This window comes from Nomascus leucogenys, chromosome 8 (assembly GCF_006542625.1).
Source record: "Nomascus leucogenys isolate Asia chromosome 8, Asia_NLE_v1, whole genome shotgun sequence".
NCBI classification, from domain to species: Eukaryota; Metazoa; Chordata; class Mammalia; order Primates; family Hylobatidae; genus Nomascus; species Nomascus leucogenys.
The window spans coordinates 19251020-19274671 of NC_044388.1; the positions used below are offsets into that span (position 1 = coordinate 19251020).

The 23652-nt window shown below is 37.7% G+C and overlaps 1 protein-coding gene across 6 annotated transcripts in view; it reads left to right on the forward strand.

Moving 5' to 3' along the window:
- MRPL3 (mitochondrial ribosomal protein L3) overlaps nucleotides 1-23652 on the forward strand; it is a 91840-nt gene that overhangs the window by 36430 nt on the left and 31758 nt on the right. For 2 of the 6 annotated variants that reach the window (XR_004031283.1, XR_004031285.1), the window contains exons 10-11: nucleotides 3941-4125; nucleotides 19193-19390. Coding sequence is in view for 3 of the 6 variants with exons in the window: in XM_030816830.1 (XP_030672690.1) it covers nucleotides 3941-4093 (153 nt within the window). In the remaining 3 variants the exon portion in view is untranslated. Of the gene's footprint in view, nucleotides 1-3940; nucleotides 4615-18886; nucleotides 19165-19192; nucleotides 20175-23652 lie in introns of those variants that run through there. The other 4 variants (XR_004031284.1, XM_030816830.1, XM_030816831.1 and 1 more) reach the window with 4 other exon arrangements.

The following is a 23652-nucleotide window of genomic DNA, read 5'->3' on the forward strand; positions in this document are numbered from 1 at the left end:
TGGTTATCCTGATTTTATCATTATACAATGTATATGTATTGAGACATCACACTGTACCCCATATATATGTACAACTATGTGTCAATTATAAGTAAACCCTGCCCCCACCCCCCAAAAAATGCTTTTTTGGCTTTTAAAAGAGTTACTTTGACAAACCAGAAATACATGAGGTAAAAATTAGAATCATCAGAAGTGGTTAAAGGTAGACATTTGAGGGGGAGCTTTTTTATTATTACTAGCACCATGCCCTGATTATATCTTTTAAGTGTTTTTCTTAAAAAAAAAAAAAAGAAAGTAAAAAATTTGTACCAATAGCTCAGATACATTTTAATAAAAACTCTTTAAGTTCTCAGAGACTTACTTCCATAAAGTAGAAAATAAATATTCTGCCTGGGGTTTATTCCAACATAATACAAATTTTCTTACCTCTGAGTTTTGAATCTTCCATGCTGAAAATAAGTTTGTATTAGAAGTTATGTCAGCTGTTCTCCAGAGTACATTCTTCATTGATTTTCCAATGATAGCAGCAAAAAAATAGTGAAACTTAATCCTCTGATTTTTTAAACTCAGTGTTTCCTTATATATTTTTTTCATTTCTAGGTTCCATTACTAGCATAAGGAATAATTTTTTGAAATCTTGCAAGGAATAAGAGTTTTGCTTTTAAAAATTACCTTTCTGGGACGCTTCACTTACTGACTGGATTATTCTCATTTTTCTTAAAGAAAAAAATGCATTTAAGCCAGGCCTGGTGGGTTGCATCTGTAATTCCAGCTACTCAGGAGGCTGAAGTGGGAGGATAGGATCACGTGGCCTCAGGAGTTGGAGGCTGCAGTGGGCTATGATCACACTACTGCATTCTAGCCTGAGCAACAGCATTCTAGCCTGAGCAACAGAGTGGGACCTCGCTTCTTAAAAAAAAAAGAAAAGAAAAACGTATTTGATGAATTTTTGTAAGTTTTGTTTTTTCCTTAAGTTTGCAGGTTTTTAAGTTTAAGTAGGTTTCTAGTCCCCAAGTAAGGCAGTCATACTTAGAATGACAGATAGTTGAAGCCAGAGGATTGTCATTGTACTTCCCATAGTATTTCGTCTTCATAATTCATATGCAGACATATCTTCATATCCCTGACCCCACATTTCAGATCACAGGTTATAAATAGCACAACTTGATAAAGGAGAAGGATTATTTTTTATAACAAAAGTATACTGGACACCAGATCAATTTTTAAATGTCAAATCCTCCTTTTCTGCCCATTTTTCTACATACATGATTCTAGGCTGGTTTTCTAGCTGAACCTTACCATTGCTGTGACTTCTCAAGTACTACTACAACATCTTCTCAAGTACTTCTACAATATCCCTGTTACCAGCAGAGATGAATGGTCAATTGTCTTGAAAAACTATAGTACATACAATGACATTGTGATGTAGTTGTATAAATAGTTGATAACCAGGAACATTTATTACTCAGATTTATCGTCTACTTCAATAAAAGGTTACTTCCAAAAACTCTATTCACTCTCATAATCGATAATAGTTTGCCATCACTGAAGATACTCAGAAGATACACCAAAGAGTTCTGAAACAGGAGTCTAAATACATTTTGAGAAACTGGCATCAGAACAATGTCTAGTCCCCTTTGAACTATTAACACACTAGTGAATATATTTCCAGCAAGTATATTTGTGTAATAAAAGAATGCATCCTTTAAAAAAATCTTTGAAACATGGTGTTTAAATAACTTTCTTCTGTAACCTTAAAGTATCTGCCCAGGCATTAATTAAGGTGTGAATTTGGGGAACATTTTGTAGGTTTGTGTTTTAAATGGTAAAACTTGCTATGTCCTTTCACTCCATTATTTCCGTTCTTCCAATGACTCCGTAGCAGGTAAATTAGTCCTTCCTTGCCCATGGGTTTTCAACCACTTCCTAGTGGGCAGCCAACTTTGTTAACATCCACTCACTTTTTGGAAGCTTTTGTTTCCTCAGAGTACAGGGTTACCAATAACTTTTTTTTAAGATTCCAAAGTTAGTAAAGATAGTCTTAGAGATGACCAACCTATTTAATTGGCATTAGCTTTTTGTTTTGCTGTTTGGATTCACTAAATGTATTAATGAAGACTAAAGAACTATTGTTTACAGCATAATAAGTATAAATGTATGTTCTAAAATACGATTCATTCGTGTTCATTCCTATGTCCTGTATATCATTTATTTTCAGATTTGCCTGGCTTTTGTCTGTCCTTCCCCCACATTTTCTTAAAAGATTTAGACTGGTTTGCTGATAGACATAAAAAGAATGAGGTAGATAATTGAGGGAGTCTTGGTGCAGGCAGGGAAATAATAAACCTGAGGTAAGATTAAATAGACAAAAATACATGTGGGCTGCAGACCTTTGGCCCTCAACTTTTGCACCACTAAAACAAAAATGGTTGAGATGTCATTTACATTTCAGATCCATGAATTATAATACTTAGATTTTATAAACAGTGCTTCTGTCGTCTAAAATATTTCTCAGGTAAAATAGTTCTATGAAAGTGTGAAAGCAACTGAGAATTATCTCTTTGGGTCATTGATGACTAAATTTTTATTTCTCAAATTAGCACAGAAAGTTTTGTTGTGATTGGTTTTATTGGTTTTTTTGCTTGGGTTTTATTTTCAATCCTAAATACTGAGCAAGTTTAAATTGTTAAGAATATGACTTTTTCCCTTCTTAAAGTTCAACCTAAGATTAATGGATTGGGGGGACAAAACTGAACAAGTTTACTTTCTTCTGGGTAATTTACTGATAATTTCTTGAAACAATTTTAATAAGAGGGATTAAAGTAGATCTGTTTTTCTGTACTAAGCTGTTCCTAGCAGCTGTGTACTTTATTTCAATCAAATTATTCATTTCTTATTGCTAAAGTAATTATGCCTCATTTTACTCTGTGTATATAATTACATGTAATTTTTTTTAAAACTTTACTTATGAATGAAGGCTATAGAATGAGTCAGAAGTTCTGAAGAATCCAATAATGTTTTCCAAAAATAAAACTCAACATTTTAGATCACATCAGTACCTATATTAAAATTGTTCAGTCTGTGAATTCACAGATATAATTAGAATTTTTGAGAATATATAGAGTTAACAGAGCTCTTATACTCATAGGTCTGTTACCGTTTTTTGCTAAATATTATTCTGTCTTTAACTTATCAATAAGAATGTATGCTCTGACATACATTGTGCTGCATTTATTGTATATGAAGGTAGGATTGGTTCTTGTTGCGCACACCTATAAGCAGAAAAATGCACTAAGGCCATGGGAGTATTCAGTGCTAAATCAAGAATGATATAAAATAGTCTCAACTTAAAGGCCCTTACCCAAATTTGAAAATGCTGAAGAATTATCTTTAAATCTTCCATCAATACAGGACTTTTTTTTTTTTTTTTTGACCGTGTGACATAGAAATACAATCTTGTTTGTTTTATTTGTTGGAGAAATGACTCTTTTGGTAGAGGAAGAAAAATGTAAGCTAATTTCCTTAATAAGAGATGATATTTTTGATTATGTGCTCTTAGAGTTAAGACTAACAAAAATGCTAGTTTGTCAGGTCATTATATTTGAAAATGAATCCGTATAAATGAAATTCAAGTACTAATTTTAGAATGTGATTTATCCTGTGGGGCAATCCTAGAGATTCTTACAAGTTAAGATACAAAGTAACAATTGGTGATTTTATCCATGTAGCTTCTTGAGTTTCTGTTACTGGCTTAGTCAAATTTTTTAGAATTAAAGGAAAGCATTGACTGAGTTCTTTTTAGTCTATGTATGTAACAGTTGTGTTATTCACATTAGAAAATGTAGTAGCGGGTATTTCTTTGATTATGAATAATAGCTGAAAACTCTGCCTTTAGAGAACTTAATTGGTATCACTTACTAAGATTTTTGCCTTATCTCAGGTCAGAGATTCTAAACTGCCTGCATATAAGGATCTCGGTAAAAATCTACCATTCCCTACATATTTTCCTGATGGAGATGAAGAGGAACTGCCGGAAGATTTGTACGATGAAAACGTGTGTCAGCCCAGTGCGCCTTCTATTACGTTTGCCTAACATCTTTGGATGGGCAGAACCTTACATATTCTGTAAGCTTCCATGAGCCAGAGTGATACAATAACCACCAGAAACCATATTCTCCTTTCTTAGTCACAACAAAATCACACATGTCATCTTTGTCAAGGGCATAAATATATCATTCATATCCCCATTAAATTTTGTTAGAAAAATTACCACATTAAATATATGAGTTAAGTAGATTGGATTTGCTGAAATTGGTGTTTGGCATATTAGCAAAATATTCTTAATTTGTGAACTCGATTCTTTTTTACTACATATTTCCCAAGTTATCTTAAGATGTCTGTAAATTTAACTTTTATTAAAGTTTTGTCAATCTTTGTGAAATAGTGGTTGTGGAACAGTAGAAAACCATATGGGGACTATAGTGCAACCTATTTGAGTAAAGAAACCATTTGCTAAAATGGAGAAAGTAAATAGATTTTTATTTAAATTACAGAAACGTGTTAAAGGCCGGACAAAGGAAAGACAATAAAATCACAAATTATCGGTCCTGTTTACATTTTTGTTGGGAGAGGTGATTACTTTTTAGTGTTATCACTCAATTATAAGATCAGTGTGTTTTGTTTTTGTTTTGTTTTGTTTTGTTTTAGGCAAGGTTTTGCTGTGTTGCCCAGGCTGGAGTGCAGTGCAGGGGTGCGATCTTGGCTCACTGTAGCCATGACCTTCTGAGCTCAAGTGATCCTTCCACTGCAGCCTCCCAAGTATCTGGGACTATAGGTGCCCACCACCATGCCTGGCTAATATTTGTATTTTTTGTAAAAATGGGATCGCACTATGTTGCCCAGGGTGGTCTTGAACTTCTGAGTTCAAGCTTTTTACCTTCTGTGGCCTCCCCAAATGTCGGGATTAAGGCGTGAGCCACTGCACCCAGCCTACCTTTCAAAAAGAATTTATAATGATCTAAGTTTGTATGTTCAACAAACTTTTATTAATCGTGTATTAATCAAAATGCTAATGGTTTGTGGGTTTCTTTTTAATTGTATGAAATTAACATGTATTTACTAATGGCTACTCATGACAAATAAGCTTAACCCTGTGTATAAGCAGACCTCAGTTTAAATACTTGATTTCCTCTGAACCACATTCTTAATTCACATCACCCAATACATTTGTTAGTTACAGTGTTAGATCTTCATGTGCTATACTGTCCCGGTTGTATCACATTTTTCACTTTAAATCCAAAGGTAGCCCTGTTTTTTTAAAGTTTTTATTTATACTTTATCTTATTCCATTAAAAATGTATGGCAAGTAATAGGAAATCCACTCAATAAAATAGAAAAATAAGAGAAAAATATTTAGGATAATATAAATTAGAATAGGCAGTATTTTGGGGAAGGGAATAGTGTCAACGTCATATAGATGAGCAGGCTATGCTGTGCAGAGTTGTTATATTCAGATAGTTTGGTTTTGAGCTTCCTGGGTGCTAAAGTAAAACAACATTATTTTTTACATACTGTTCGTTATTCATGAGTTTGGTTAGTGATAATAATAGACTGTCATAGTCTTTAACTGGAGTAGATTACATTTAAAACCACCACACCGTATTTGGCTAAACAAAAATATCAAACTAGAAATTTGTTAACTTGTTTAAAGTTATCTCTAGTAATCATCGTATACAAGGGTAAAATGCTAGAATTCTTTTCAGGGATCAAACAAGGATACCCTCTACAACTTCTATTCAACAGTATTCTTGGGTGTCCTAGCCAGTGCAGTAAGACAAGTAAAAGTAATGAGATAAATTGGAAAGTAGGAGCAAATCTCATTATTTGTAAGAAATATTTACCTAGAAGATGAAAGGTAGACAACTGACAAGCTATCAGAATGAATAGAGTTGAAAAAGATAACAGTACAGGATTAATATACAAACATATAGCAATATTTTATGGGAAAAATGGATATTATTTATAATAGCAATTAAAAATCACCTAGGGAAAGCCTAACAAAAAATATGCTAGAGTCTTATGTTCTTTTTTGAAAGATAAGAAAACTTCAATAATGGAGAAGAATATCATGGCCATGAATGGGAAGGTTATATTGTAAAGAATTCATTTCAATCCTGTTTTAAAACTCTCAATAGGACTTAGAGATAGTCAAACTGATTCTAAAATTCATGTGAAAGTGTAAATTCAAGAATAGCCACTACTTAAAATGGTACACATTAGTTAGATATGCTCCCTACTATGCTTAGGAACTTATACAGACATATCTTAGAGAGGTTGTGGGTTTGGTTTCAGACCATGGCAATAAAGCAAATACCACAATAAAGCAAATCACAGAATTTTTAGTTTCCTGATGCATATAGAAGTTATACTGTACTGTAGTCTATAGTGTATTTCAATAGCATTGTATCTTTAAAAATATACATACCTTAATTTTAAAATATTGTCAGAAAATGCCAAAGATCTTCTGAGCCCTTAGCAAGTTGTAATCTTTTTAGTGGTAGAGGGTCTTGCCTCAAAGTTGATGGCTGCTGACTGATCAGGGTGGTAGTTTCTGGAAAGTTGGGTGGCTGTGGCAGTTTCTTAGCATAAGGCAATGGACTTTGCCACTTGATTGACTCTTCCTTTCACAAAAGGTTTCCCTGTAGCATGGAGTGCTGCTTGATAGCATTTTGCCCACAGTAGAACTTCTTTCAAAGTTTGAGTCAATCCTCTCATACCCTGCTACTGCCTTACAACTGAATTTATGGACTTTTCTAAATCCTTTGTTGTCATTTCAACAGTGTTCACAGCATCTCCACCATAAGTAGATCCAATCTCAAGAAACCACTTTCTTTACTCATCCATAAGAAGAAACCACTTTTACTCATCCATAAGAAGCACCTCCTTATCTGTTCAAGTTTTAGCATGAGATTGCAGCAATTCAGTCACATCTTCAGGCTCCACTTCTGCAGTTCATTCCTCCACTGAAGCCTTGAACCCCTCAGAGCCACTCATGAGAGTTGGAATCAACTTTCAAACACCTGTTTATATTGATATTTTGACTTTCTCCCATGAATCATGAATGTTCTTAATGGCATCTAAAATGGTGAATCCTTTCCTGAAGGATTATGGCAACTTTATATTATGGACTATGGCAACTGTAACCTTACAAAACATCTTTCTTAAATGATTAGAGTTTGAAAGTCACTATTACACGTTTATGCATGGACTACAGAATAGATGTGTTAGGCATGGAAACAACATTATTCTCGTACATCTTCATCAGAGCTCTTGACTAACTTAGGTGCGTTGTCAGTGAGCTGTTATCTTGCGAGACAAATGGACAGTTACTTCTGGGAGAACATAAAATCTTTTACCTGCATTATTTGTGAAAAAGGAATCAGTATATGAAGGTAGCCAGTTGCCCAGACATAAGATGTTTTGATGAAGGCAGGGAACCTTCTGCACTTAAAGAGCCTGCCCCAAACTTACCACCTTCTTTCACTATAGTCAGTGGTCCGTGGATCTGTTTTTGAGTTTTAAAATAACATTTCTGATCACCTTCCGGGATTACAAGTATGATCCCTGTCTTCTAGAATCAGGGAACAAAACTTTCACTCTCACCCCGCAACCCCAACCAGTCCCCACTGCCAGCAGCTTCTACAGGTACATATCCTTTGAAGAGGATCCAGACTCCATTCTGGCAAACTGAGTGGCCCAGATGAGCTGTGTCCTCTCCAGTTGTGGAATACCTAAACCAGTCTGCCTAGTCCAACACTACAAAATGTGATTTCCCAAGAACTTAGAGTTACTATTTCTGGCTACAGCACAAGCATTTTGCCTCAGCAGCTGTCCTCAAATGTTCAGCTCCGAAATGGAAATCTGCCTACTATAGATAGGGAGTACATGGTCCCAGTACTCTCCTGCTCAACTCTCTGGATCCCAGGCAGTACTAGAAGCCTGCTCTTGAGCAGTGCTGACCACTGGACAGATACAGTGGCAATTCAGTTCTCAGCAGTGGAGCCGTCTTGGGCCTGAGTTGAGCTTGAGTTTGATTTACTGTTTCAGATTTTATCTTGAAATGGAGAAACTTTGTAATTAAACTTCATTCAAATTAGACATTTGTTCCTGCATACTTGGTACTAGCTATTAGGAATAAAATATGGAAATACTGAACCTTGTATAATTCTCTAAGTCTTAGAGAGGCCAACAGGTTAAGGGATACTTTTAAGAGTATCCCTTATGCTACTTACACTACTGGTCATCCTTCCTCTCCAAGACCTTTATCCTACCTGCTAGGGTAGCCGAAGCTGAAATCCAAATGTCAATTAGTCCTGTTTCCACAGTGGCCCCTGGCGTGGGTAAATTGGATGATGCCAGCTGTCACAAACATTAAGCTATAAATGAAAGTATTTCTTACAGCAAGTATAAGGATATATTTTACAAGAGTATTAAGCATTTCAGAGTCAGTAGTGCTTTTGAGTCAGTAGTGCTTTTGCAGTCTAATGGTGAGGTACAAATCTGCTTTTCAACTTTCCTCAAGGGGTGGAATATAAGGATGACCTTTACAGCTAATTTCCAAAGGTAAATTTGCAAATGGGACCTGACCATGTTTCAGCACATATGGAGAAATGTGTATAGAACTATGGCCTGTTTTTCTAGTGTAAAGAGTATTAGAATACGGTCAAACACATGGAAACTGAATTCGTACTTAGGGTTCCTCATATGCAGAATGAATTCCATTAGTCTGTAGGATTACTTGCCTTACATCGAGTAGCTTATATTGTTTTACTAATCAAAAAACCACCTCTTTGAGAAAGAATATGTCAGAGTGAAGTCTCTCCTGATTCCAGCAAAATTGAACCTATGCCCTAAATCATTGCCGAAAGAGAGACTGTTGGCTGTGTCACAGTGAAAACCCATTATGGGAGGAAAGAGCAGCGTTCAGATTGCTGACTCTGAACCTGTTATTTTGACCTCTGGGATGAATACCTTTAAATGTTTGTGTTATTTCTCATTTTTGTCAGAGTAGAAACACAGTGTGGGCTTCCTGTGGCATTGAGTCTTGCAAACTTGTCGTCTAGCCTGGAGTGTGTTGTGCTTCTACTAGCTACATTATTTTTCTATGGCTGATTCTTTTCCCTTGGTAGGATGTGTGTGGTTCTAAAAATGCCTTTTACTGCCTGTTTTGCCTGAAGGTCACCACTTGGGAAGTTTTCCCCACGTTTGCAGGAATTATGGCAAGAAGAGTGTTATGTTTCTATTATGGTACTTATCATGATACTGCTTATCATGCTTTTATGAGTAGTTTTATAATGGAGCACTTTCGTGATGAGGTAGGGCATGTTGCTGGTAACTTTTACTGAACTGCTGAACCAAGAGAGTGAAGACAGGCAGACAGAAGTTTGCTATTTCTGCTAGAACACTTCATCCACCAGCTTGGCCCCATAAATGATAGTGGTCTCTCAAAGCATGTCCTACCAGACAAATGAAGACTGCCATTCAGACTTTGCCTCCAGCAATTACTTAGGATTCCCTGGAATAAGAGGACTCAGTGTCATTATCCCCTCCAGAAAACAGCCAGTCCTGAGCGTACAGGGTTGCCAGCCTCAATTTCATCATTTGCTTTTCTGCTTTTAAATGTTTGCAAACAACAGCAGTCCATGTCACATGTTTTATTCTTTTTAGATTAATGAGGTGGCCTGTTCAAGTTAGACAGGCCATATTAATCTCAGTGAATGCGGTCCTTAGCACCACAAAAGCAAACAAATGATTTTAACTCAACTGGACAAAGAGTCTTGGCATAGTAGGTGCGTAATTGTTGGTTTTTGGATTTGACTGGAGAGTGAGAGTTGTGATTTTGATTCTCCAAAAGCAGACTATATGAGCACCAATTTAGGTCATTTAGAAAGTTTGTTGTTTGAACAAATGAGGATAAGACATCCATCAGTTTTTAACACTGCACCAAATCTGCTTTATTTCAAAAGGAACTAACTAAACACTCCATCACGGGAGTCCTGACAGAGATGCACGGATGGCTATATTAACGAGACTGTGTCAAAATGAATTATAATAAATGGCTGTCTTGAGAATCCAATGTAAATTTCCTTATCTAAAATAGTGGTTTGTTTAAATGATGAAGCAAAGATGGCATTGGAGCTGTTGGCTGACTGTCCCTTTTTTTCTGTTAACTGCAGAAGCACTGAATCTGATGCCCTATCTTGTGGGGTAATGGTGTGCTTATCTCCCCCTCCTCAAACACAGTTTGGCATGTTGCTAATAACAGCCTGCCTACTGCTAAAATATCAATGACAGAACAGAACAGATAGATATTTAGGAAAACATAAATCAAAGCTGAGGAAGTAGGCAAAAAAAAAAGTACTGATAGAAAGCAAATAAAGGAAAGATCTATAATATTGGGACAGGCAGCATCTCCCTGCTTGCATGGTAATTTTCTTTAGCCAGTAACCAACGAGGATGCCTGCCATGGGAAGAAGGTGTGATTTTGTGATTTAATGATCCAAAGCCCATTTTTAGACACCACCTAGCCATAAAGAGAGGCCCAAGGTTCTATGGTCCAGGAGTCATTGAGATAAGTATTTATGACAAGGTCCACCCAAACACAAGGGGACACAAGAAGGGGGCATGTCAGGCACAGGGAATTTTCACAGTGGCTTACAAAGGCAAGTCTTACCCTCACCTAACACAGTAGTTCTCCACACTGGCTGCATGTTAGATCCCCACAGAACAGCTTTTAAAATCCCCAGTCCAATATTCTTGGAATTGGGGGGCAGAAGAGAGTAAAAGACCCAGTCATCAGTGGTTTTTAAAGCTCCCCAGTTAAATATTTAACTCCCCTGTTTGAAGAGGGGCTAATAAGCCGAGATTAAGAACTACTGACCTAAAACAACATGACGTATAGATGGGCAAATCATTTGTGGAACTCAGGCCAGTTAATTGGTCATCTCCCTGAAACAATTCAAATTGGAGAAAATGCTGTACAAATGTATATAATAGTGATGTTTTATATGTGTATAGTATTTTAAATTTTAAGGTGTTTTTATGTTCATGTGAGGGTGCTCTCAGGAAAATGCTTAGCATCTTGTAAAACTGCAAATGTTAGATATCATCAACCCAGTGTTATAATTGAGAAAACAAGCAGAGTGCAAGTCTAGGACTTATTTGGAGTCTCACTAAAGAAGTGGCTGGCAGAGCCTAAAATTGGGGCACTGGACACTTTCCTATATTCTATCCTGGGAATCATGATTTCCTTTGAAGAATGCTGTAAAACGTTGACCGTATTTGTTTTTGTGTGTTATGAACTGTGATTGGCCTCAAACATAAATAATGAATTCTTTTAGGTTGCTTTAGGAATGTGTTACTTTAGTGTCTCAAATCAATAATACAATCACAAGTGAAACAAGCTGTCAATCTTGTCTAAAGTTTTTAAGTTAGGGTTGTCCTGCATCTGCACCAAGTATCAAAGGTTTAAGAAAGAATACTGAGAGGAAAAATTAAGAATGAAGAATATTTTATCCATTAACTTAGTTTCTGTTTTTACAAACTGGGATAGATCGAGACTGTTATTTTATTTTTATGGCTGAATGTTTTAGTACAACTCCAGAGAAACTGGTGTGGAGATGGATGATCTTGAGTATAGGATGACATTGCACCAGCAGATTCCTAATGGTTGACTTAGTAATCAATGAATCCCTCTTCCCAGGCCTTATCAGGGCCACTCTCCCTTAATACTTGAAGTTTTGAGTCAAAACTACGTGGCATTTATTGAACACCCACTGTCAGATGTTTCACACATGGTCTCTCATTTAATTCTCAGTCACCCTGCCAGGTAGTTTTATCTTTGCTTCATAGATGAGAACATTGAGACTCAGAGATTATGTAACTTTTCTGAGTCAAATATCTAATGAGTGGCTAATGTAAGACTAAGAGCTAAAGGTTGCCTCTGCACTCCAAGTCATTCATTCTGAGAAGAACCCCAGCTTCCAGTCACCCAAGTTTCCTAGCCATTCTGGTGAATGCTGCTGCGTAAGCCCTCTCTTAAGCTTTGGGGAGAGATGAATCCCCCTCCCCTGTGTCGTACCCGAAGACATGGCATAGACAAATTTTCTGGGAGGCAGTTTCTCCCATGTATCCAAAAGAAAAGAAAATGTGCATTGTGTCCTTTAAGTTCTCCCCTTCCCTCTTCTCCCATCACCTGAGCCAGGAAGAGAGTTGAAAGAAGATTGCCAGGGCTTGAATGAGGGTGGGCCAGTTCACCTACTGGACTGCAGAACTCTGGGTGATGCCATTCCTGTTTATATTTGAGTGAAATTGCATATTTTTCAGGGCTGTCTTCACCATCCTCAGAGGGGAAAAGGGTTGAGTATGTATTGGAGGGGTTGAGTGCTGTTGAGGATAAATTAAAAATAAGGAAAACATTTGCCCTTTCACTCCAGGTTGCTGGTCAAGATGGTCATATTACCCTCTCAACCAACTCCAAAATTAGACTTGAGCAAGGGTCCTGGGCCTAACAGATATTGTTTAGACCTAGAAATAGCTCTGAGCAGTAAAACATGTGAAACTTTTTTTTTTTAAATCTTGGAAATTTTTCCTTATTAGTACTACAGAGTTACATCAGAAGGCTCTAGGGGAGGATTCTTTTTGCCTCTCAGCTTTTGGGGGCTCCAGGCTTTCCTTGGCTTGTGGCTGCCCTTGTTTTCACATGGCCTTCTTGAAACTTTCTTTAAGAAGACAAATTCTTAGTTTCCGGAATATCAAAGAAGTCATATAAGCCAAAACTGCTGAGTCATCTAAGGATTGATTCAAACTTAAAGAGAGTTCTTGCGGCTTTTTAAGGACGATGTTCCAATTTTCTCTCCACCTAACAAAGTGGTAAAGTACATTGGACAGAACAGAGAAGCACCCTTGACTTCTGCATGTCTCTTCATGGACAGGCAGACCTAGGAAGAATATCCATGGATGAGTCATTTCTCTTCTTTACTTGATAAATTAGGTTGACCTAATCAACCCGATTAGGTTGATCTGGCCAACTTTAAGAAATCCTCTAGTGATCCTTTTCTCTTACCATTAAGCAGAAAAGTGTCTGAACGTTGTGTTGCCCTTAAAGCATAACATTACTTATGTATTTCCCAGCTGAGAATGTATAACCTGGATCTAATCATTGAGAAATACTAAATCCCACCAAAAGAAAAAAATGTATTTCTCCACACTCCTTGGTGGCCTCGCATGTACACATCCCCAGGGGTCACCCACCCCCCAACCTTGACCCCTCCTTGTGAGCTCAAAAATATAGAGAAGAGAATGTATTCTTCAAAAATGTCAAATGTGTGTCTTTTATGGCAAATCAAACCACCTTTTAAAAGAGAGGAAAGGCAGACTTGGTGGCATGCCTTTGACCCTGTCTCAAAAAAAAAAAAAAAAAAAAAAGACGGGAAGGAAGAAAGGGAGATCCACTGGAGGCTTTTGCAAGTGGCTGATTTGAAACTGGAACTGTAATTCTTCAGTTCCACTTTAGTTTACTTAAATTTATTCCCTCCCATTTATCCAGAAGGAGTTGGACATGACAAATGTTCATTGAATTCTTGTTTACTAAAGACTTAAATTCAGGAGTTAGGAAAATACTTGAGGTCATGTTTCCCAGTACTTCTTGTGGGAAGGAAGGATGAAGAAAAGAAGGAAGGAGAAATAAGTGATGGCCTGGGAACATCTCTTTAAACTACAGATAGAGCCTAGAGCTAGAATTAGCACTGCAGAGCAGTTATGCCAGCCATTTCTCCCCGCTATGAATGATGCTTGCATCTGAGGGTTCAAGCCTAATCTGATAGACAAGTAATCTAGGCCACATTCCAGGGTCTCTGATTCTGCCAGTGCTTCTAGTAACACAAACTGATGTTTCTAAACAGAGATGACAGACTCCTAAGAGATGCTGAGAAGCTGTTAAAGGGTAAAGAAGGGAGCAGCATGCACGTTGAACCCATTCATTGTAATTTTCACTGGTGTCTGATAATCTTAATTGCTTATTGCAGAACACAGAAAGCCAAGGTCTGCATGCTTTCAATTGATGCCATGGAAGTCCCTCCCTTTTCCAGGTAGTTCTGTCCCATGGGGCAGAATATAGAGAGTGGAGCTCTGAGGAAAAGTCTGCAGATTTTAAATTATATTTTTCTCAAGAGACTTTTCTTTAATGTATGATATACTGGCATTTCCTTTTTGTGTACAGTTTTCCTAGACTGTAAATTAACAAATTATGGATTAATCATACAAAATTAAATCTCATCAAACTATTGATAATTTTCCAACAAGCACTTTACTGCCTGCTGTGTTAAGCAGGGCTTTCTACTATTATTTCATCCACCTAGTTATTTTATTTGCTTTTCTCTGGTCTGGTTTCCCTTCTGCATCCCCATGTCTAGTACAGTGCCTGGCAAATGACATCTAGAACTTCCAGAAGGCTTATTTGGTAAATGGATGAAATGAACATAGGGTCTTCTTCGTTTTCATCTTGTTATTTCCTTGATTATTTTGTTTGATTTTCTCTCGGTTGACTTCAACACCATAGTGATATTCTTGTAAAAGTTTAAGATCATTCTAGAATCTTACAAGCCAATAGCACATCCATGTACCCTACGCGTATTACAGAAGACATGCCCATTAGAAATGTTGGTCAGATTAAAACTTTAATAAATGGAGAGCAGATCTCTTGCTGATGAAGAGACTGCGTACCACAAAATTCCCTCTTATTTCTAAGTTAATTTGTAGGTTCAACACAGTGCCATATTCCACGAGCGTTGAGGAGAGCCATGAGTAGAAAAGGCATGGGGGGTATAATTTTGTAAAAGTGGTTCTAAAATTCATCCAGAATAATACGTAATAGGGGCAAGATTTATCTCTCCAGACTCTAAACCATAGACTCTGTCTTAAGAGTGAACAAAGTGCATGTGGTACTAGCACAACAATAAGTAGATTTAAAAAATAGAAAAAGTACAGAAAAATACTTTTAGAGGTCAGCTTACTAATTTTAAACTTGGAAAACAGGAATCCGGAGTTCATACCCATAATAATAAACAAGAGAAAAGGGAGGACTGTCAATTACAGTAGAATGTTGAGTACCAACTAATAAATATAGTAGGGGTGTTAGAGTTGGAAAATCCAACTTTATTATTAACTTCATTATTTTGCAACTATCATGATAAAGATTGGTTCAGATAAGAATCATCAATGGATACTAAATCTAGGATTAGGGAGGGATAGATTTTGTTGGGGAGCAGGATGTGTGTATGGTCTTAAAGTGTCTCCCCACAGCTTGCTTATTAGTTGAAAGAGGAAAATTCTAACTATACAATGATTACTAAGTGAACAAAATTAATATGTCAAATGAGGGACAAATGAACATCATTTGTCAGCATATATGAGACACCAAAGACATAACATCAGTTACGTAATATCCCAGCTGGGAATGCATAACCCAGATGTAATCATTAAGAAATATCAGGCAAATCCCACCAAAAGAAAAAGAGAATTTCTTCAAAAATGTTAAATGTCATAAAAGACCAAACAGAAGACTATATATACCAGATTAAAAGAGATTAGAGAGCCATGACAACTAAATGTAATACCTGATGCTAGACTGAATCCTGTATTGGATCAATTGGTACATCCAGAATATGTACTTTAGATAAAAATATGTTATCAATGTTTACTTGATAACCCTACTGTGGTTACATAAGAGAAACTCTTATTTTTTGAAAATGCACACTGAAGGTATATAGAGGTAAATAGACATGGGATATACAACTTAGTTACTCTCAAATGTTCAAGAAGAGGCTCAGAAAAAGATATTTAGGTAGATGATAGAGATATATAGGTAGGTAGTAAAGTAAATAATAAAACAAATAGAGGCAAAATATTAGCAATACATAAATCTGAGCAAAGGGCGTATGAAGGCACTGTACTATTATTGCAACTTGTGTTTAAGTTTGAAATTATTTCTAAAGTTTAGGAATACATACAGTTATGGTTCCATTTATATGAAGATCAAGAATAGGCAAAACTAATATTTTATATGAAGTTCAAGAACAGGCAAAACTAATATGTAGTACTAGAGATCAGAATTGAAATTGGCAAGTTACTTCCACAGAGGAGAGGATATTAACTGGGAAGGAGCTCACAGGAGCCATCTGTAATGTTGGAAATGCTCTATCTCTATCTGGGTAACGACTATGTGAGTGTATATGTTTATATGTAAAATTTTATTGTGTTCACTTAAAACTTATGCACTTATATATGCTATATCTCAATTCAAAATGAATTTAAAATATTTTTTATTAATTGTCTGTTAAGAGCAAGTCGTGTTAGTTCTAAGGGGTGACAAAAGCGAAAAGCAGTCCTTGACACCTGGAAGCTGGGCCTTGGTGTTCTCCTGTCGAACACAACACTTTCACAGAAAAACAACATCAGAGAAGGCCACTCAGTGACCCCGATGGATCAAAACAAAACAAGACCACACTGTAATCATGTCTGAACTCGAAGCAGGAACATTGTCCAAATCACAAAAATGACCAAACATCCCACATTCTAGCTACTGTGAGTGACTTCTGCTTCTTTGACACTTCCAACTTTAGCCTTGGTCTATTCTCTCCTCCTTCTAGACAAGATTTACAAAGTAACTTAATCGCAGAATTCTCCTGGCACATAGTGGCCACTCACAATAGAATTGTTGAATAAAACTCCAAATTCTTGATTTCATACACTCCTTTCTCTGACCACTATTTTCTGTTCTAGCTCATCTGCCTTATCTCATATGCACTGATCTTATTGAAAGCAAAGCCTGGCTTTTCATCTTCTCCATGCCTGGCCTCAGCAGCTGAACATTGCTGGAGAAAAATCACACCACTTTAGGTTCATGAACTTGGGCAGTATCAGACTGCTCACACATATTGTGGGGCTTGTAGGACAGATGATGCAGGATATTTTCCTGGTGATAATGCTGAGCAGTGTTAAAATCTGGGGAAGGGAAGAGAAGTTTGAGAAGGAACTGAAGGTGTGATGGAGAAAGCAAAACTTACAGTATTCAGTTAGGCAAACATGACAGCCTGGGGTCGGCAGCAGAGGAAGTCCAGGTAAGTTGACACTACTACTGTTTGTTTAGAAGTGGCTGGAAACACCAGGGGCTGAAACTTTTGCAGAAAACCCTTTTATTTTCTGAAATGATCACTCAGTTCATGCAATTCCAGTGTTCCCATTGCAATGTTTAGCTCTCACTTATAAGTGTGCCCAATATTTAGCTTTCACTTGTAAGTGAGAACATCCAGTATTTGCTTTTCAGTTCCTGCATTGATTTGCTTAGGCCTAGTTGAGAAGAGAGCTCAGTGGAGCTCCACTAAGGTTTGGTCAAGGAGGGAGTCTTTATCAGAGCTAAGAAAGAGTTTAAGAGAGCCACCCACTTGGGTCCCCTTCCACGCTGTGCAAGCTTTGTTCTTTTGCTCTTCACAATAAATCTTGCTGCGGCTCAAAAAAAAAAGAAAGAGTTTAAGTAGATCTGCTGATATCATGGAGGATAGTATAGAAACTTCATACTGCTGATCTCCAGGTTTCTTTTATGTAAAGAAAAGTCCAATCCCTAATTTGTTTTGAGGGAAATTGTCTCCAATATGAGCTGAGTACAGTTGCTAACTGATACATTCCTAATAACTGACCTCCCTTGAATACTTACCATGGGTTCAATTTTGCTACACCAAAAACTACTTCACTTCCTAAAACCATTTTGGTGAGCTATCTGTGTTCTGGAGTGCCCTGTGGGGTTGGTCAAAGGTTTGTCAGTCCTGTATCAGAGTGCACCTTCTTCTGCCACCTCATTCTTCTTGCTCCCTGCCTCTTCTACAGGTATTGATCTCTAAAAAACATCCTGTGCCCCAAACTCCATCTCAGCCTCTGCTTCAGGAGATCTAACCAGATATACACTCTGTGATTTGTACTTGCTAGGGTATATCTGGTTCTAATGGTCAATGTGGAAATAAAAAGGGAGAAAAATAGTGTAGAGAGCAAGGACATGGGCAAGCCTGGTTTAAATTCTGTGCTTCCTAGCCATGTAACCTTGAAGTGATTATTTGAGTTTTCACATCTTTGAGAGACAGATAATACTCTCTCCTTTAGAGAATTATGTGAATTAAAATGACTTAAGGCCAGGCATGGTGGCTCACACCTGTAATCCCAGCACTTTGGGAGGCCAAGATGGGTGGATCACTTGAGGTCAGGAGTTTGAGACGAGCTTGGCCAACATGGCAAAACTCCATCTCTACTAAAAATACAAAAATTAGCTGGATGTGGTGGCACATGCCTGTAGTCCCGGCTACTTGGGAGGCTGAGGCAGGAGAATTGCTTGAACCTGGGAGGCAAAGGTTGCAGTGAGCCGAGATCACTCCATTGTACTCCAGCCTGGGTGACAAAGTGAGACTATGTCTCAAAAAAAAAAAAAAAAAAAAAAAGTTAATATTCCAGGTGCAGTGGTTCATCCCTGTAATCCCAGTGCTTTGGGAGGCTGAAGTGGGAGGATTACTTGAGGCTAGGAATTCAAGGCCAGCCTGAATAAATAAAATGAACTAATACACATAAAGTGCCTGGCATATATAGTGGTATATCTAATAACATTATTATAACTATTCTTTTGGCAAAACCTTATTGTCCTCTCTGCTTCATACAGTGACCTACATAAAAGAGCTATATATCAAATGCTTATTAAGCAGCAAACACTGTGATTTATATGTATTTTCTCATTTAATGCTCATGGGAACCCTATAAGGTGGTAGTTGTTGTTACCTCCATTTTACAGGTGAGGAAGTTGAAGCTCAGAGAAGTTGAGTAACTTGCCCAAAGTCACATAGCAAGTAAGTATTGGAGCCAAGATTCATATCTGGGTCTCTCTGTGTCCAGAAGCTAAAGGCATAACTATTTTGCTGCACAGCCTTCTGTCCTATGGCTCGTTCCCCACCATGAAACCCTTATATGGGTAGTGGGAGCTAAAATAATGATTGTTAGTTTAATATTAGGCATTGGAAAATCTCAGGGAGAATAGATATAAAAATATTTACTTATATGCATTTATGTTTGGATTTAAAAAATTTTTTTGTGTGTGTAGAAAGATAACCCTCAACACATGCCCTGCATCAAACTGGGAACATGACTGAAGAATAAAATTGCTCCTCCTGCAAAGATGGAAGAATGTTGAGCTCTGTGAGAGCTCCCCACAGCATGAGGAAATGAAGGGGTTGAAACCAGAGAGAAGCTGAGTGGAGACCAAGCAAGAAGGCAGGAAAGTGGGACCCAGGAAGAGACAGTGAGTAGCAAGGTACAGGTGGGAGGGTTGGCGGAGGAACTTCTGAAAACAGGGATCCCTGATATCTGATATTAAATGACCTGCTGTGTTTACCCACAGGGCCTCCCAACTCCAGAACTATGGTTGCCCCCACCGACCAAGTAGCAAAGGCTCCACAGGAGTGTGAGGTATATTTGGAGAAGGCAGGGAAAGAAAGTTGGATCCAATGTTTGGGTGGATGCAAGGCAGAAAGAAGGAAGTGGCTGCAAGGGACAGCAATAAACAGAAGCAGGAAGTCAGAGCAAGCAATAACTACAAGAAACATGTGCCTTCGAGAATCCCCAAATATAGGGGAGGCCAGGATTCTGGAGGACTTGAGACAGTCCAGTGGTGCTAGGTCGGACAGATTAAAAGCCAGCTGGGTGGCTTCCGCCTGGTGTCGACTGCACCTGCACTGGCAGATTCAGGGCCTAGGATGTTCCCACCAAGCCCTTTAAAGGATACTATTGGGGCCAGGGAGAGAGAGAGATGCTGTCCCACCCCGGGTTACCTAGAAGCATGTAGGGGACAGGGAGGAGGGTTTTGTAAGACTGGGGCTGGCACTTCCTTGGTCTCCCCTTAGGCTCCAGCTCTCACAGTTCTCCAGTGTCTTTGAGATCCTGAAGAAGGGAGAACCTCAGAAAGGGTTGCTGAGGGCTGCAGGGAGTCATGCACATGAATGGGTCCTGCAAAGACCTAACATTTTCACTCCTCTAACCACAGTAAAAATAAATGCCTCTAATATCGATACTTATAAGTTTAAGTTCTGCAAGCTAATGGAAATCACTGAAGAGAAGCCACCTGGAGGGAGAAAAACAAGGGGGACATTAACAGATATCAACTAGTGAGACCCAAGTAAATTAGACTCATAAGATATTGGCTCCCTATAAAAGCAAAAGATGACATCTTGACATATGTTCTTGAGTTATTTTTTTCCCAACAAATGGAAAATGTTGATCACCATCAAGTAGACCTCAGTTAAGAAGGAATTGAGGACTACATTCTGACCATTGTTCTTTGTTCTAAATTTCTTCCTGAGGGGCCTGGAAAAGGTCATGCCTACAGACCAGACCTTAACATTTCTTTCTGCTGACCCCAAGTTTTTAGCAAAAGCCTTGCTTCCTTGACCAATTGCAAAATCAAGGAATCTCTGAATTCACCTACGACTTGTAAGCTCCCACTTCAAGATATCCTACCTTTTTGGGCCAAACCAATATATAACTTCCATGTATTCACCTATGATTTTACCTGTAACTTCTGCTTTCTTAAAATTTACCCCTGCCTTTCAAAACCCTTGCTTGTAAGCCATCAGAGAGTTCAGGTCTTAAGCATTAGCTGCCTGATTCTCCTTGCTTGGCACCCTACAATAAATGCAATAATTTCTCTTGCTGCAAATCTTAATATTAGTGTTTGGCTTTTTCTGCACACAGGGCAAGTAGACCCAAGTTCAGTTTGGTAACACAACCAAGTCAATCTCCATTTCCCAACCCATGGAACTGTGAGAGATTAATAAATTACTACCTTTGCTTTAAGGTACTAAATTTTGGGGAGAGATTTGTTATACAGCAATAGAAAACCAACATATTTCATTATATATCTGAATTTCAAGTAAATTTTCATTTGAAAAACTCTTGCTTAAAACAAAACAACAACAAACAAAAAATTGTAATAGTCTAATCCAACTTTCTTAATTCATTGATGGAGAAACAAGCCATGAAAGGTCAAGACAGTGACATAACCAAGTCATGGCAGAGCCAAGACTAGCACATAACCTTGATTTCTACTTAATTCCAAAATCTATGGCCTATGCATCTATTACTCTTTCGTTCACTGTTGTCATTTCAATACAGGTGGTCCTAGTCATTTTCCAGATGGGAAGTGTCATAGCGAGGCCATCTTTCCAGGCTTTCTACTTTCCTGAAGGATTCTATTCAACGAGATTAGATATTCAGGGAAGAAAGTACTAAGAGTGTTGTTTAAAGAAAAGACTGATTTATCCAACCTAGTTATTAAGACAAGTACCAAGATATTCTTAAGTTTAGATAAATATGTTCTTCAGTGTTGATTTGACAGGAAGAGTTGAAGTAAATGGTAAAAGAACTTACTGTTAATCACTACCCTGAATATAATGAATGATGAGTTGGAACTTTATGGGCCTTTTAAAAAATGCATGTATTTTATAAACAAGTTTAGAACTCCTCAATCCATTAACTAAAAAGCTTTGCTGCCCAAACATGACAATTTCCTAAACACCAAATCAGTGATTTGCTGCATAAATAAAGCAATCAGAGTGATGAAAATAGAAGGCTTCAGCAAAATCCACTTCTGAAAGCTGCTGCCAAAGGGAGAAGGAAAAGCATTTTCAGGATAAAATTTTGACTGAAAATGACCTAGAATAAGCTGAAAATTATCACCTCTCCCTGAAACCTACCGGTTAATTATGCTGTTTCACAGCAAGGTAGGTACAGATGCAGCTGGGATAAAAGAGAAATAAACGCACATTCAGAGAGAATTCAAACCACAATTCCGTTGACGGTATATTACACGCCTTTTTTTTCTAACATAGGCCAGGTTGCAAATGTTATGCTGATTTCAGTAGTAGTTGTGAAATTGCTAGAAAATGGCTACAAGTCTTTGCTCTGTGTTTTCAAATGACCTGTTACCAGATCTCTCATTTCAACACTCCCTTTTCATTGCTTGTTTATGTTCCCATCTGGGAGCATATGGCAGTGATGTGGGAGAAGCCCCAGAACTTGCTGAAGTTCTGGCTGCTTCCTCAGACTGTATAGCAAAAACTAGAATGTCTCATATGTGCAACTGCTGGGGTCACTCTGCAACTCTAGAGGAACATTCTTTCCCCTCAACGGACTCAAGATATGCTTTATATTATTATTTAATTTTTATATAAATGTCATCTACTTACTGAAGACAGACATTAATAGGACTGTTAAAACAATTAGAGCAATCATGTTAGCTCATGTAGCAGGATCATTTACTGAGAAATCGATCTGTAGATTTCCACAACCTTCTCTCCTCAAGTCCTAAACTGGTATTCAGTTCAGGTCCATAATATTTCCTTGCCTTGGGGATTCTTGTAGAGGAAATAATAGAAAATGCTGACAGTTGAAAGCGCGTCTTGATTTTTGTGAAACTCTTGACCTCAACAAAGAGCTCAGTCTAAGATGGGCAGAGGGGAGCACAGGATCCCTAGAAAAGTAGTAGAGAGAGAGAGACTTCCCCTGAGACAGAGAAGAAGAAAAAAGATCTGTGAATGCAGGCCCACAGCCGGGTTTGTGGCAACACCGTTGGAAAGGACCCTCCAGAGGGGGAGGTATGTGGTGCACTCAGCAGGAGTAGACCCAGGTTTAGGGGCCCAAAACTTCTGGAGGACTCACTTTAAGGAATTTACACAGAATAAGGCACCAGTATTAATATTTATGTAGAGTAAAAAAAAAGATTACAACAAATGAAAAATTAAAATGTTCTAACAGAAACCACATGCATTATAAAATCCAGAAAAAAAGTGATAGTTTGATTAATTAACTGCCCGCCACACTTCTATAATGCTTTTTTCTCTATATTTTTGGTTGTAAATTCTTTTATCTCTTTTTTCATATATAAAAGTTCTGTAACATTATTTTCTATAGAGAAAATGGAAAGAATGTATATTATCTAACATGGCTGATTGAAATTGTTATTGTTTTATTTTTTATTTGTTTTTAATTTTTATGGGTATATAGGTATATACATTTATGGGGTACATGACATATTTTGATAGAGGCATACAATAATCACAGGATAATAATCACATCAGGATAAATGGGGTATCCATCACTTCAAGCATTCATCTTTTCTTTGTGTTAAAATTAATTGAATTATACTCTTTTAGTTATTTATAAATGTACAATAAATTACTGTTGTCTGTAGCCACCCTGTTATGCTTTCAAATACCAGATCTTATTCTTTTTTTTTTTTTTTTTTTTTTTTTTGAGACAGAGTCTTGCTCTGTTGCCCAGGCTGGAATGCAGTGGCAGGATGTCGGCTCACTGCAACCTCTGCTTCCCAGGTTTAAGAGCTCCTTCTGTCTCAGTCTCCCGAGTAGCTGGGATTACAGGCATGTGCCATGATGCCCAGCTAATTTTTCTATTTTTAGTAGAGACAGAGTTTCACCATGTTGGCCAGGCTGGTTTTGAACTTCTGACCCCAAGTGATCTGCCTGCCTTGGCCTCCCATGTAGATCTTAT